General features: G+C 38.5%; 1 protein-coding gene across 1 annotated transcript; it reads right to left on the bottom strand.

Annotated features, from left to right (window-relative positions):
* On the bottom strand, positions 1–939 carry LOC124969096 (olfactory receptor 7D4-like). Its single transcript, XM_047531922.1, has one exon. The coding sequence runs from the start codon at positions 937–939 to the stop codon at positions 1–3; it is 939 nt and encodes a 312-aa protein (XP_047387878.1).
* Positions 940–14184: the final 13245 nt, after the last annotated feature.

Here is a 14184-nt window from a genome sequence, read left to right as displayed (position 1 = left end):
TCAAGGACAAGAGGCTGCTCTGCTGAGGAGTCTTCCCAGGGTCCCCTTCACATCCTTGTTCCTCAGGCTGTAGATGAAGGGGTTCAGCATGGGGGTGACCATGGTGTACATCACTGAGGCAATGGAGCTACTCTGGGAAGAATGGGTCACAGAAGAACCAAGGTAAACCCCAAGTCCTGTTCCATAGAACAAGGAGACCACACAGAGGTGGGATCCACAGGTGGAAAATGCCTTATACTTGCTCTCAATGGAGGACATCCTCACTAATGAGGAGACAATCTGAGAGTAAGAGAAGAGGATACCTGTCATAGGAATCACACAAAGCAGTGCAGCCGCCACATAGGTGAAGATGTTATTGGCAAGGGCATCAGAGCCAGCCACCTTGAGAAGCTGAGCCAGTTCACAGAAGAAATGTGGGATTTCAGTGCCTGAGGGGAAGTTCAGTCGATTCAACAGTAGAATATGAATCAGGGAGATCCAGAACATAAGGAGCCAAGACATCAGAACCAGGAGGACACAGAGCCAGGGATTCATGATGACTGTGTAGTTCAGGGGATGACAGATGGCCACAAAGTGGTCAAAGGCCATTGTGGTGAGTAGAAAATTATCCACTCCAAGAAACATAAGGAAAAAATACACTTGAGAGAGGCATTCTGTGTAGGAGATGACTTTACTTTGTGAATAGAGGTTCACCAGCATTTTGGGAATGGTGGTAGAAGTGAAACAGATGTCTACAAAGGACAGGTTGGAGAGGAAGAAGTACATGGGGGTATGGAGGTGGAAGTCAGAGCTGACTGCCAGGAGAATGAGCAGGTTCCCAAGCACTGTGACCAGGTACATGGATAGGAACAGTCCAAAGAGAACAGGCTGTAATTCAGGGTCTTCTGACAGCCCCAGGAGGAGGAATTGTGATAGGACAGTGTGGTTCTCTTCTTCCATGAAGCTGGTGTGTCTTCTGGAGTAAAAGACAAAAACAACATTTAAACACCAGGCAACTAGCACCTCAAGGAGTTACCACTCTACTAGGTTACCCTTGGACAGATGTCCTTCACACTGCTGAGTCCTACCAATGCCTGAAGTTCACCCAGAGAAGTGGTATCCTTTCCCATGTTGAATAAATGTAATTATTCTTGCATTCCTCAATTTAGCAAAGATCTCTTTCTTCATCAATGCTCTAGTTTTAGTTCTCTTATTTGAACTAGTCAACAGAAATAATTTGTCCCTAGGAAAGAACCATCCAATATATGTGGAGTCATTTAACACCATTAGGTTGATTATCCCCATACTAGCTTATTCTATTAGCCCTACAGTAATGATTGAACGTGGATTTTCAGATTAACTCTTATTCTGTGGCTTGACACTTGTGAAAACTGTGAATTAGTTTTCAGTGTCTTATTCATCTTTTTCAAAAGTATCATTATAATTACTTCCTTAATGTGAAATTTTAAAAATGCCTTTTTGCATGTTATTATTTCAATAAGCGTAGTTTTGATTTTTATAATAATTACAGAATATAATTAAAATTCTCACCTTAGATACATAGCTCCCCACAAGGTACAGAATAGAGCTGTTATTTGGAAATTGGCTCCTTCTTTGTTTTTTTTTTATTATTTTTTTTACCAGAATTTGAACCCAGGAATGTTTAATAACTGAGTTACATAAACAGCCATTTTTTAATTTTTAATTTTGAGACAGGGTATCTCTAAATTTCTGAGGCAGATTTGAACCTGTGATCCTTCTGCTTCAGCCCCTGAGCTGCTGGGATTACAGGCAGGTGCCACCTGACGTGGCCAAAATTGGCTTCTTCAATCAGACATGTAGAAATAGAGTTTTGGTTTGCCTGCTTATAATCTGTGTGGTCTTGAGAAAGTTATTTAAACTCTCTTAGTTGAAATTAACTCACTTCCCCAGTAGGGATTGAAAATTTTCCCTCAATGGTATAGTTGAAGAGAAAATTTCAATGAGTTGAGGATTATAACTTTTCTGCTACAGTTCCTGGGACATACAAAGGGCATTCCATAAATATAGCTTTCACTTTATACATCACATAAGTGTGTCTGCATTACTATCAATAAATATCCTTCTTAACCTGTGGCAGCCCTCAAAGCCAGAGTTGTGATCACTACAAGTACAATAGGTTTCTTACCTTTTTTGAACTCCACAGATCACTTCTAGTTAGTGAAGATCCTGTGACTCCTTCCTCCAAACAATGATGCCTGCATGGTGAATTCTTCCAAGAAGAGGAAAAACATGGGGTCTACACAGATAAGTGGGGAAAACAAAGGCACATCCATTAGAATGCATGCAAGGAGTGTGTGACTGTGTGTGCTCCTGTGTTCACATTGTTTTGAGTGGTATGTATTATGTTAAAATCTGCAATTAATTGCCAAAATATATTTGATGACCTAGATTTCAATTATTCAAGGTTTCTCCATCCCAAACCATCTAAAATCTTAAAGACACGTGTAAGTCTTGAAATTGATCACATTCACCTGATTAAAAGGGCTAGTGTATGAATCCATACCAAATGGGAATTAATTAAAGACAGCAGAAGAGCAGTGAGTACCAATGATTTTCTGTTATAAATGCATAGAAAGTGGATAGAAGATGCCTGTTTGCAATAGGAATGTGTGGGCTCAGAAAGGAAGTAAGGAAAGAAGGCACATTCTAGGCTGAGAGAGCAGAGTGTGCAGCTGCCCATCAGCTGGTGAGCTGCAGTGGGAGGGATTAGAGGCCTGTGTGATGGACAGAGAGTGAGGGTCAGGAGAAAGGAGGGTGATCCACAGCAGTCCCTTGTGTTCTTGTTGATGTCACTTTGAACCTGGTAAATTCATGCTCATTTGTGGCCCTGAAGTTGTGACAGCTTTCCTCACTATTTGCCTTTTCTAGGACTCCAACGTGCCTGACAGGCAGGTGTTGCACCAATACAATGTTGGATGCACAATAACCACAAGACTGAGCTCTCAGCCTCATCACAAAGGATTTTTCTAATTTCACATTTCTGAGCATAAATTTTGAAACAGAGTACAAAAATTAAATAGGATGCATTCCTACCTATTTTATGTGTTGGGGACGTGGTTCAATGGGAGGGCAGCTGTTCCTAGCATGCTCAAAGTCCTGGGCTCAATTTATAGCCTTACTACAAAATAAAACCAGACATGGTGAGCAATTCATCACAGCTCTGGAAATGAAAGCCAGCTTAACCTGATGATGCTTGTAAACATAACTGTTCACCAAAATAGGTCAGTGGAGATAAACAATAACCATAATCACCATAGAGAACTGTATTAGAGAAACTGTAACAGCAGTTACTGTGATCAACAGCAAGGACCAGAAGATGTGGATCACGATGGAAAACAAGGACAATTTCCAAAACCAGTAAAGAAGGGTTGTTTTCAAACCACAGCCAACAGGAGATGTTGTATTAAAGCAATAGATTATTTGTGTTGAATTCTTGCAAATGCCAAGGAAGTCTGCTTCCACTTCAATCATTTAACACTTTCGTGAATATTGTAAGGGAATGGTAATAAGAGAAAAGCAATTGGACTTAATGTTGAATAATTATAAGAAATAATTATGTCATTTGCAGGAGAATGGATGGCATTGGAGAGCATTGTGTTAAGCAAAGGAAGCCCAACTCAGAAACCCAAGGGTCATATGCTTTCTTTCATATGTGGAAGCCAAAGAGAATAATGGGGAAAAGACCTCATGTAAACAGAGGTGAGAATAGTCAGGTAAATGAAGGCGTCAAGGGGGAAGGAGGAGGAGAGGAAAAGGGAGGAATGAAACTGATCATATTGATTTGTGAGCATGTGTGGAAATGTAACAATAAATCCTACTATTATCCTATTAACATGTATGATTACATGAGTGGTATGAATCTACACAACCGTAGAAATGAAAAGATGTACCCCATTTGTGTACAATGAATCAAAATGCAGTCTGTAAAATTAAAAAATAATTTAAAAAACCTTACTAATTTGTATAATTTTTTTGCACCAATAACATTTTTGAAAAGACATAATTACCGATAGATGCCACTGGGGACATTAGAGTGAGATGATTCCTACAAAAATATTGACCTGATTAGTACTTTAAGTAAGTCAAATCTGAGGTTAAAAGTAGTTAGGGTGTATGATAGAAACACAAATGCAAATTTGTGACAAAGTTAACAATATCTCATGTACAGCAGGCATTTGTTGAGTACTTATTGAATAAATTGGATGTAGGAAATGTATCAGGAGCCTAGAGTTTACAGGAACAAGTGGGGAAGAGTTGGAGACTCTCCAGGAAATAACTCTTATTGGAGAGAAGTTCTAGCTTCCAAAGTGTGAGAGAAGGAATTAGGAGAAGACCTGGTAATGCTGTTCTCAGTGGGCACTGGGTTTCTTCAAAGGACAGGAATCCCCCTTCACAGACTGAAGAAATAAGTGAGCTTCCCAGTATTATTACTCTAGAGCAAAGACAGTACCCATGTTCTTTTCTCTTTCCCTTCTTGCTCCACCAGCTTCATGGGGACATACTGACTCTCTCTGATGACTGACACAGAAGCTTTCTCTTCTCCAGAATCTGTCCATGGGAAGTCCACTTGGGTTCCTGGAGGCTAGGTCAGAAAAATACAGGTGAGGTCCACAGGGGAAAGTCTAAAATTTCTAGCATCTCAATTGGTGAATTCTCAAGGTGCTCATTAGATAAATTGTCATCTATTCTTTCCATTCTAGCAAAAATTCAGCTTCCATGATGTAGAAAGGATATAGAATTATGGAAAATTTTCAGTCATTTTTGTGTCTATGTAGTTACTGGTGGGGCATGATGAATTTAGTTCCTCCAAGGAGAAATACATTTTTCTTTGGCTTGATTTCAGTCATCAGGTGTCACCTAAGGAAAGATTAATTTCTGCAAGAAACACATTCCAGAAGCATCTCTCTGTGATGTTCTCCTTAAAGATCCTTTGCAGATGTCATGCTCTCTTGGTGACCACAATGTTATAGAAGAGAAGTCCTATCTTTCTAAAAAATTTCCTACTTGTTTTTTATTCTTCATATTCTTTAAAAAAATTGGCAGATAGAATCATGTGTATTTATGATGTGCAACATGTTTTGAAGCACATATCCACTGTGGAATGGTTGGACTTAATAACCTACCTCAAACAGCTGTCATTTTTGTGACAAGGACACTTTTATATCTGGTCTTTCAAAAATACAATGTATCATCACTAACTGTAGTCACCAGTCTGTAAGTTATATTTCTTGAATGACCTCTATGTAATTAAATGGAATTTTGCATCCTCTGACCAAAATTTCCCCAATCCCTCCCTCAATCATCCCAGATGGTTTCACAACTAATCTGCTCTTCATTTTTGTGAGATCAACATTTTTACATTACACATACGTGTGAAATCATGTGGTGTTCATTTTCTTGCCTGGTTTATTTCACTTAATCTCACATCCTTCAGGTTCATCTGTGTTGTAATAAATGACAGGGTTTCCTTAGTCATGCCTGGCTAGCATTCCATGTGTGTGTACACCACATTTTCTTTATTCATCCACTGATGTTCACGTAGGTTGCCTCCAAGTATTGGCTCCTGTGACTGGTGCTGCAGTAAACAGGGAGTGCAAATATCTTTCTACATGCAGATGTCATTTCCTCTGGATACTACTTAGTCCTTGGGTTGCAGGATCATGTGACATTCTACTTTTACTCTTTGAATGAGCCTCCATATTTGTTTCTGTACCATACTCACTGACATCTCAGGGCTGCACTAATGCACATCCCCATGAGCAGTGTGCAAGGGCTCCCTTTCCTCCACCACCTTGCCACATTTGTCCTTTTTCATAACAGTCATTGTGACTGGAGAATGTGATGGCTCATGGTGGTCTTGATGATCATTTCCCTAATAATTACTTTTTGGACCTGTTGGGCATCTGTAGATCTTCTTTTGAGAAATGTCAATGCAGATTTTTCCAGAAGTTTTTAATCATATGATCTGTTTTCTTACTGTTGAGTTTTTTTTAACTTCCTCATATATTTGGCATTTTAACCCTCATTAGATGTGTAATTTACATATATTTTATCCTATTCTATAGTTTTCTCTTCACTGTTTGGAGTATTTCCTTCATAGGTTGGAAATGTTTTAGCATCATATGATCTACTTCTGCTGTTGTTACTAATGCTTTTGAGATCATATCCAAAAACATCTCTTCCAAGACCGACATTATGGAGTTTTGATATTATATTTTATTGTCTATTCATTTTAGGGAGATTGTGGTGTGCCATGCAAGATAAGGATCCAATTTCATTCTCCAGTTTTCTCAAACCATTTCTTGAAAAGATCCTGTATTTTCCATTGTGTGTTCTTGGTGCCATCATCAAAATTTGGTTGACTGCAGGTGTCCATCAACAGGTAAATGGATAAAGAAAACATGGGTACATGTACAGTGGAGCTTTACTCAGCCATAGGAAAGAATGATATTATGTCCTTTCCAGGAAAACAGATGGAACTAGAGACCATTATGTTCATTGAAATAAGTCAAACTCAGAAGGTCAAGGTTCACATGTTTTCCTCATATGTGAAAGGTAGAGAGGGAAAAACGTGAGAGGAAAACAGAGAGGTGAGACAGATCTCAGGGAAGTCAAAGGGAGATCCATACAGGAATGGGATCTGGAGGGAGGGGGGCAAAGTGCTGGGGAGTGACACTGGCTAATCGTGTTGCTACAGTGTGCATCTGTGAATGTGTAACAATGGATCCCATTATATGTGCAACTATAATGCACCAATAAAAATTGTGTGGAAAATGTTTTTGAAACCCAGTTGACTGGAGATGAAGTTTTGTTTCAGGGATCTCTGTTCTGCTCTTTGATCTTACATCTTTTTTATTTTTTGCCAGTACCACACAGTTTTGGTTATCATGCCTCTGTAGTATGGTTTGCAGTCAGGTCAGGGGCTGCCTACTGCTTTGCTCTTTTTGCTCAGGATTGGTGTTGCCCTTGAGGTCTTTTGTGGTTCAACCAAAACTATGGTATATTTTTTTTCCTATTTCTGAAAAATATTGCTGGTATTTTTTTTCAGAAGTGTGTTGAGTGTGCAAATTGCTTCAGCAGTGTGGACATTATACATTGGTAATCTTCTAATCCATGAGTGTGGGTTATTTTTCCATTATGTGTGTGTGTGTGTGTGTGTGTGTGTGTGTGTGTGTGTGTCTTTTCAGTCACTTCCATCCATGTTTGGTAGTTTTCTATGTAGAGAACTTTCACCACCTTGGTTAAATTTATTCTGGAGTGCTTAATTTTTATATCTACTCTAAAAGGGATTGTTTTCTTGATTTCTCTCTAGTTTGCTATAAGAAATGCTTCTGATTTTGTGTCTTCATTTTGTATTCAGCAGCTTTATTTTATTCATGTATTGGTCCTAACAGTTATTTTTTTTTTCATGGAGTGATTAGGGTTCTTACATATCCAATTATGTCATCCTCAAACAGGGGCAGTTGATCCCTGCTGTGGAACATGGATTCCTTTCATTTCACTCTTTTGTGTGACTGCCCTGGCTGGGACTTCAGGTAATCTGTTAGGCAGAAGTGGAGTGATTGTGTATCTCTGTCTTCTTTCATATCTCAGAAGAAAAGCTTTTCATTTCTCCCCATTGACTGTGATGATACCTCTGTGTTTGTCACATGTGGACTTTACTGTGTTCAGATATGTTCTTTCTATGCTAAATTTGTGGAGAGTTTGTTTCAAAAAGAGTCATATTTTGTCAAATGCTTTTCACTTTATCTGTTGAAATGATCATATGACTTTTTTGTCCTTCATTCTGTTAATGTATTTTTCACATACTTTTTTTTTTAAATAATGTAAATTTATTTTCTTACATTTAAGATTTCCAAGGTCCAAGATCCAGGTATCCATGGGTTTGAGTTCTCATCCGCCACCCGTTGGCCTGCAGATGGCTGACTCCTCAGTTGCATCCTGGCATGGATACTCCTAGTATGTTTGTGTGTGGTGCATCTTCCTCTCTGCCCTCATCTCCTTTTCTCTTGGATTAGGACCTAATTTAAGGATCTCTCTTTAACGCAATAGCTTCTTGAAAGACCAATTGCCAAATGCTATCACCTTCTCAGTACTAGGAGTTAGGGTTTTACACTAATTTATTCAAATCTGGGGGAAGACTAGATTCTTCCTATAATCACAGGGAAATAATTTAAAATTGCAGGTGCTTCACTGGCCCAATGATGATACTGCCAGATGAAATGAGAACTGTGTTTTAAATCATCTCAGGTCAAAAAAAAAAAAAAAGAAAAAGAAAAAAGTAAAGATGGAAGTCTTCACTGGTAAGAAAACCTGCTCCTGCAAACCTATTCTGAAGAGCTATTACAGGTTATTAAAATACAGAAAAAAATTCTTCATAATATCATTATTCAATATGCCCAAATACTGAAAACTAAATATATAACTTTGGGAAATTTTAAAATGTAGTCATGCATAGTAGTATAGCATATATTCTTTTTTTTAATATTTTATTTATTTATTTATTTATTTATTTATTTTATTTTTTTTTACGTTTACATAGGGTAATGATGTTTATTTTATTTTTCCCCTCCCCCCACCCCTCCCACCCCTCTTTTCCCTCTACACAGTCCTTCTTTCCTTCATTCTTACCACTCTCCTTAGCCTAACTCTAAACCTAACCCTAAACCTAATGCTAGCCCGTCCCACCCCCCATTATATGTCCTCATCCACTTATCAGCGAGATCATTCGTCCTTTAGTTTTTTGAGATTGGCTTATCTCACTTAGCATGATATTCTCCAATTTCGACCATTTGCCTACAAATGCCATAATTTTATCATTCTTCATTGCGGAGTAATATTCCATTGTATAAATATGCCACAGTTTCTTTATCCATTCATCAACTGAAGGGCATCTAGGTTGGTTCCACAATCAGGCTATGGTGAATTGAGCAGCAATGAACATTGATGTGGCTGTATCTCTGTAGTATGCTGATTTTAAGTCCTTTGGGTATAGGCCAAGGAGTGGGATAGCTGGGTCAAATGGCTGTTTCCATTCCAAGCTTTCTGAGGAATCTCCACACTGCTTTCCAGAGTGGCTGCACTAATTTGCAACCCCACCAGCAATGTATGAGTGTTCCTTTTTCCTTTTTCCCCACATCCTCGCCAACACCTATTGTTGCTTGTATTCTTGATAATCGCCATTCTAATTGGGGTGAGATGAAATCTTAGGGTAGTTTTGATTTGCATTTCCCTTATTACTAGGGATGTTGAACATTTTTTCATATATCTGTTGATTACTTGTACATCTTCTTCTGTGAAGTGTCTGTTCATTTCCTTAGCCCATTTGTTGAATGGATTATTTGTATTCTTCGTGTAGAGTTTTTTGAGTTCTTTATAGATTCTGGAAATTAGCGCTCTATCTGAGGTATGGTTGGCAAAGATATTCTCCCACTCTGTAGGCTCTCTCTTCACATTTCTGATAGTTTCCTTTGCTGAGAGAAAGCTTTTAAGTTTGAATCTATCCCAGTTGTTGATTCTTGCTTTTATTTCTTGTGCTATGGGAGTCCTGTTAAGGAAGTCTGATCCTAAGCCAACAAGTTGAAGATTTGGACCTACTTTTTCTTCTATAAGATGCAGGGTCTCTGGTCTGATTCCGAGGTCCTTGATCCATTTTGAGTTGAGTTTTGTGTAGGGTGAGAGATAGGGGTTTAATTTCATTCTATTGCATATGGTTTTCCAGTTTTCCCAGCACCATTTGTTGAAGAGGCTATCTTTTCTCCATTGCATATTGTTGGAACCTTTGTCTAGTATGAGAAAATTGTATTTATTTGGGTTTGTGTCCATGTCCTCTATTCTGTACCATTGATCTACCTGTCTATTTTGGTACCAATACCATGCTGTTTTTGTTACTATTGCTTTGTAATAGAGTTGAAGATCTGTTATTGCAATACCCCCTGCTTCGCTCTTGCTACTGAGGATTGCTTTAGCTATTCTAGGTTTTTTATTCTTCCAGATGAATTTCATAATTGCTTGCTCTATTTCTGCAAGGTACATCATTGGGATTTTAATTGGAATTGCATTGAATCTGTATAGCACTTTAGGTAGTATAGCCATTTTGACGTTATTAATTCTGCCTATCCAGGAACATGGGAGATCTTTCCATCTTGTAAGGTTTTCTTTAATTTCTTTCTTTAGTGTTCTGTAGTTCTCATTGTAGAGGTCTTTCACCTCTTTTGTTTTCACATACTTTTTTTATTTGTTGTTTCCTTATGTAGGTGGGCATTTCTGAAAATCAACTGCAACACACATTCAAAAGTTTAATGAATGACCTTTGTCCCAGAGATTATACATCTAGGACTCGATCATAAAAAAAAAGATGTTAGCAAAGTTTTAGCCACAATTTTATGTAGATAAACCACAACACACACACACACACACACACACACACACACACACACACCTGACCCTCTGTGTTGTAGAATACACATCCATGTTCAATGAACTGTAGATCAAAAATATTTGAAACCATTTGCGATTCAATTACACTTACCATGTATGGGCTTCTTCTTGCCATTATTCCCAAACATCACAGCATGATACTTATTACACACATTTGCATTGTTCTAGGTATTAGAAATAACTTAGTGGTGATTTAAAGCATAGGAAGGATGCACTGTGCAAAAACTCTACAATTTTATATCAGGGACTTGGACATCCAAGAATTTGGGCCTGGGTGGGGGCTGTGAAGCCATCCCTATAGATCAAGATACCAAGTGATGAATGTATCTATCACCCCCAAACTCCCCTGTTCCAATTTGCATTAATATGCACTCCCATTTAGTCATGAACAACTTATCTACTCTACTATAATTTGCCTTTTCTTGATATCATATAAATATGTAATATGTGGAATCATTCAACAGTGGTCTTTTGCATGTGAATTCTTTCATTTAATATAACATGGAACATGTATCAGCATTTTTGTCCTCTTAATATATGTAAAGTATTTTGTCATGTGAAGATCCCAAATTTTTCTTGTCCATTTACTAATCGGTGGGCATATGGATATTTCCACTTTGTGATTAGTATAAGTAGTTATGTGATGAACAATTGTTCACACATCTTTGTGTAATGTGCTTTCATTTCTCTTGGGTAAATGTCTTAATATTATTGGGTCACATGGTTAATTTATGTTTAATTTTTAAGAGAGTATAAATCTATTTTAAAATTATTTGTGACACTTTTCTTTCCTGTGAGCTATGAGCAAAATTTCCAGTTTTTCCTCATCTTCACCATCACTTGGTACTCAGAAAAAAATTCCATGGGAGAATATGCTTGAAGATCGATTAAAAATAATGAGTAGAAATTTAGATGGAGAACAGGTTTTGGTGGCATGTGATGGACATCTAAGAGTGAAGTATGCTACGGAGATAGAAGAACCCATCCTGAGCGTGGGTGAGTATGAGAACCTAAGATCCGAGGGGGAAGAGGGGAGGAAGGGAGTGCCCAGGCTGGGCTATTTTCAAGGTACACTTGGGAGGCTTGTTGCCAGCAAACTATGGATACAGAAAGAGAGGAGGCAGCTGCTCTAATACCTTGAGTGTGAAGAAGAGATTGCACCCCTTGAGGTGAGGAGAGCTGTGGGAAGAGACAGTGGGAGGGAAAGGAGGCATCAGAAGTTTAGGTGTGAAATGTCCAAATTGAGATAACCAAGTGGAAAAATATGAAACATAAGAATATCCAAATTAATAGTGTTAGAAAATAAAACAGGAGTAACCAAGGCTGCAGGGAGTGTGAAGGGGTTACTTTTAGTGGGTACAGAGTTTCAGCTTGGGATGATGAAAAAGTTTTGGCAATGCATGGTGGTGACGGCTGCACAATAGTGTGATAGTGCTCAACACCATGGAAGTGTACGCACAAACATGGTCAATATTACACTGTGTACAAATGTTTCACAAGGAATACCACCTCATGTAAAATTATGATGCACTCAATTTAAGCAATAATAGAAGTGAGGCCAGTCTATTAGAGGAAGGAGATCAGGGAGAGAAAGGGAGGCTTTGGGAAAAGATATTGATAAATTTTGTGCATGTACAAATATGTCACAGGGAATCTCACTATTATGTATAACACATGAATGAAAATCAGAAAATGGTTAAAATCATAAATTTGTTACATTTATTTTATCACAGTAAAACAAACAGATTTAAGTTTGATATTCAAGTGGAGTCTGGAGTTTGGGAAAGAAGTCTGTGCTGAAGACGGAAATTGAAGAGATCAGAGCCCAGTCACTTGGGATAATCTAAGTCAGTTGAGAATCAGTAATGCAGAACAATTCCATGGGTGACAGAGCTGATGGCATTAGCTTTCAAGAGATGGCTAAAATAGAAAAGGCAATATCTTAGGGAAGATAAAAGTCATGTTAATCATGAAACATTTTAGTTGAGCTGACAGAAGACCCCAATGGTACTATGATCTTGGAAGTCAAATGTATTGGTTTGATCTTTATTGGTTTGCACTGATGGGAGAAAAAAATCACTTAATTGTACACAGAGTAAGGAAAGCTCCTGGTTAGGTTAGAGAGTTGGCAGTCAGAAAGATGAGAAGTTGAAACCTACCCTTCAACCTGCTACTGTCATATATAGGACCATGAAGCTCACTGACTTGCATGACTCTCAATGAAATGCCCAGTGCTGTCCAAGGATTTGGCGTCCACCCAACACAACAGTGAGCACATTTTCAATTCAATAACTGTGTGTGTAATTATTTTGTTAGTGATTACCTCTCAAAATTCTCTTCCTGAGCTTTTTATTGCATCACTTTTTGGGATAGGTTTGAAATATCAAAATCAAGATAAACAAGTAGACAAATATTACATGATTCTACTCCTAGGAAGTACATATATTACTGAAATTCATAGAGATAGAAAGTGGAAGGTAGTTTACAGAGTGAAAGAAAGGTTACTTTCAATAGGTGCAGAGTTTTTGTTTGGATGATGAAAAGTTTGGGAGATAGATGGTTATAAAATGGAGTGAATGTGCGTAGTGCCACAGAATTGCACACACAAAAAACTGGTTGATAGCAGGCATGCTGGTGCACACCTCTAATCTCAGCTACGGTGAAGGCTGACGCAGGAGGATTGCTTGAATCCTAGGGTTTCAGAGCATCTTGGGAAATATCGTGAGATCCAATCTCAATAAAAGTGGTTAAAATTATACACTGAATATTACAATAAGCAAACTGAGATGGTGGTTGGACATCCCAGTGGAGTCTGGGCCTTTGGAGAGTAGTCTGTAATGCAGACAGAAATTGAGAAGTGTAGGTCATAGACACCTAGGGCAGAATCCATGGGTGACAGAACTATCACGTTAACTTTCAATGATATAGCTATAATAGCAAAGGGCATATCAGGGAGGATGTTAAAACATCAGGTTGTTCATGGAACATTAGGGTTGAGTGATTACAGACTTCCTCTTAGATGTCAGTTGGACATATTTGGCCTTCAATGGTCTCTACTAGTGGCAGTAAAACTCTATTAATTGTATACAGAGAAAGAGAATTTTCCTTCTTGATAGTGGGAGTTGGAAAGGCAAGATGATCCTGCCCTGAGTCCTACCCGTGTACCTGCTGTGCTCATTCCAGGGACCCCGTAATGCTCTTTGACATACATGACTCTCAAAGAAAGCCCCAAAGACCACATGAGTCTCCATACACGTCCACACAGCAGTGAGCACCACTTAACTGACATTCTTATTTGTGTAATATTCTGTTAGTGATGGCCTCTTAAAAAATCTCCTCCTGGGCTTTCCATCCCATCCCTTCTTGCTTTTCAGGGACTTCACCATCACCTGTATTCCAGTGTCTGCACATAGTGAAATTAAATGTAATTAAGGAATTTCTGATGGAATCAGTGATTCCCACCTATCTTAATAAAAATGAAACTCACTCATACTCTATACTTCCCTTTGGTACATGCTCTCTGTATTGGGAGTTTTCTGTCTCTACCTGATAATTCCATTTACCTGTGCTCACTCTCTCCTCACCTAACTCAGAGCAGGTCTTTTCCTTTCTACCTCAGTAGTTTGCCCTGAGGTCTGTAGTGAAGAAGGGCATTTCCAGTCTTCTAACTGTTTGATGATTTGGTAGCAAAGTCACTGAACATTCAAGTGGGTAGTGATGACT

Source organism: Sciurus carolinensis, chromosome 17 (assembly GCF_902686445.1).
Source record: "Sciurus carolinensis chromosome 17, mSciCar1.2, whole genome shotgun sequence".
Classification (NCBI taxonomy): domain Eukaryota; kingdom Metazoa; phylum Chordata; class Mammalia; order Rodentia; family Sciuridae; genus Sciurus; species Sciurus carolinensis.
The sequence above is the reverse complement of the archived record's forward strand: the minus strand, read 5'-3'. Positions and strand labels throughout refer to the sequence as shown.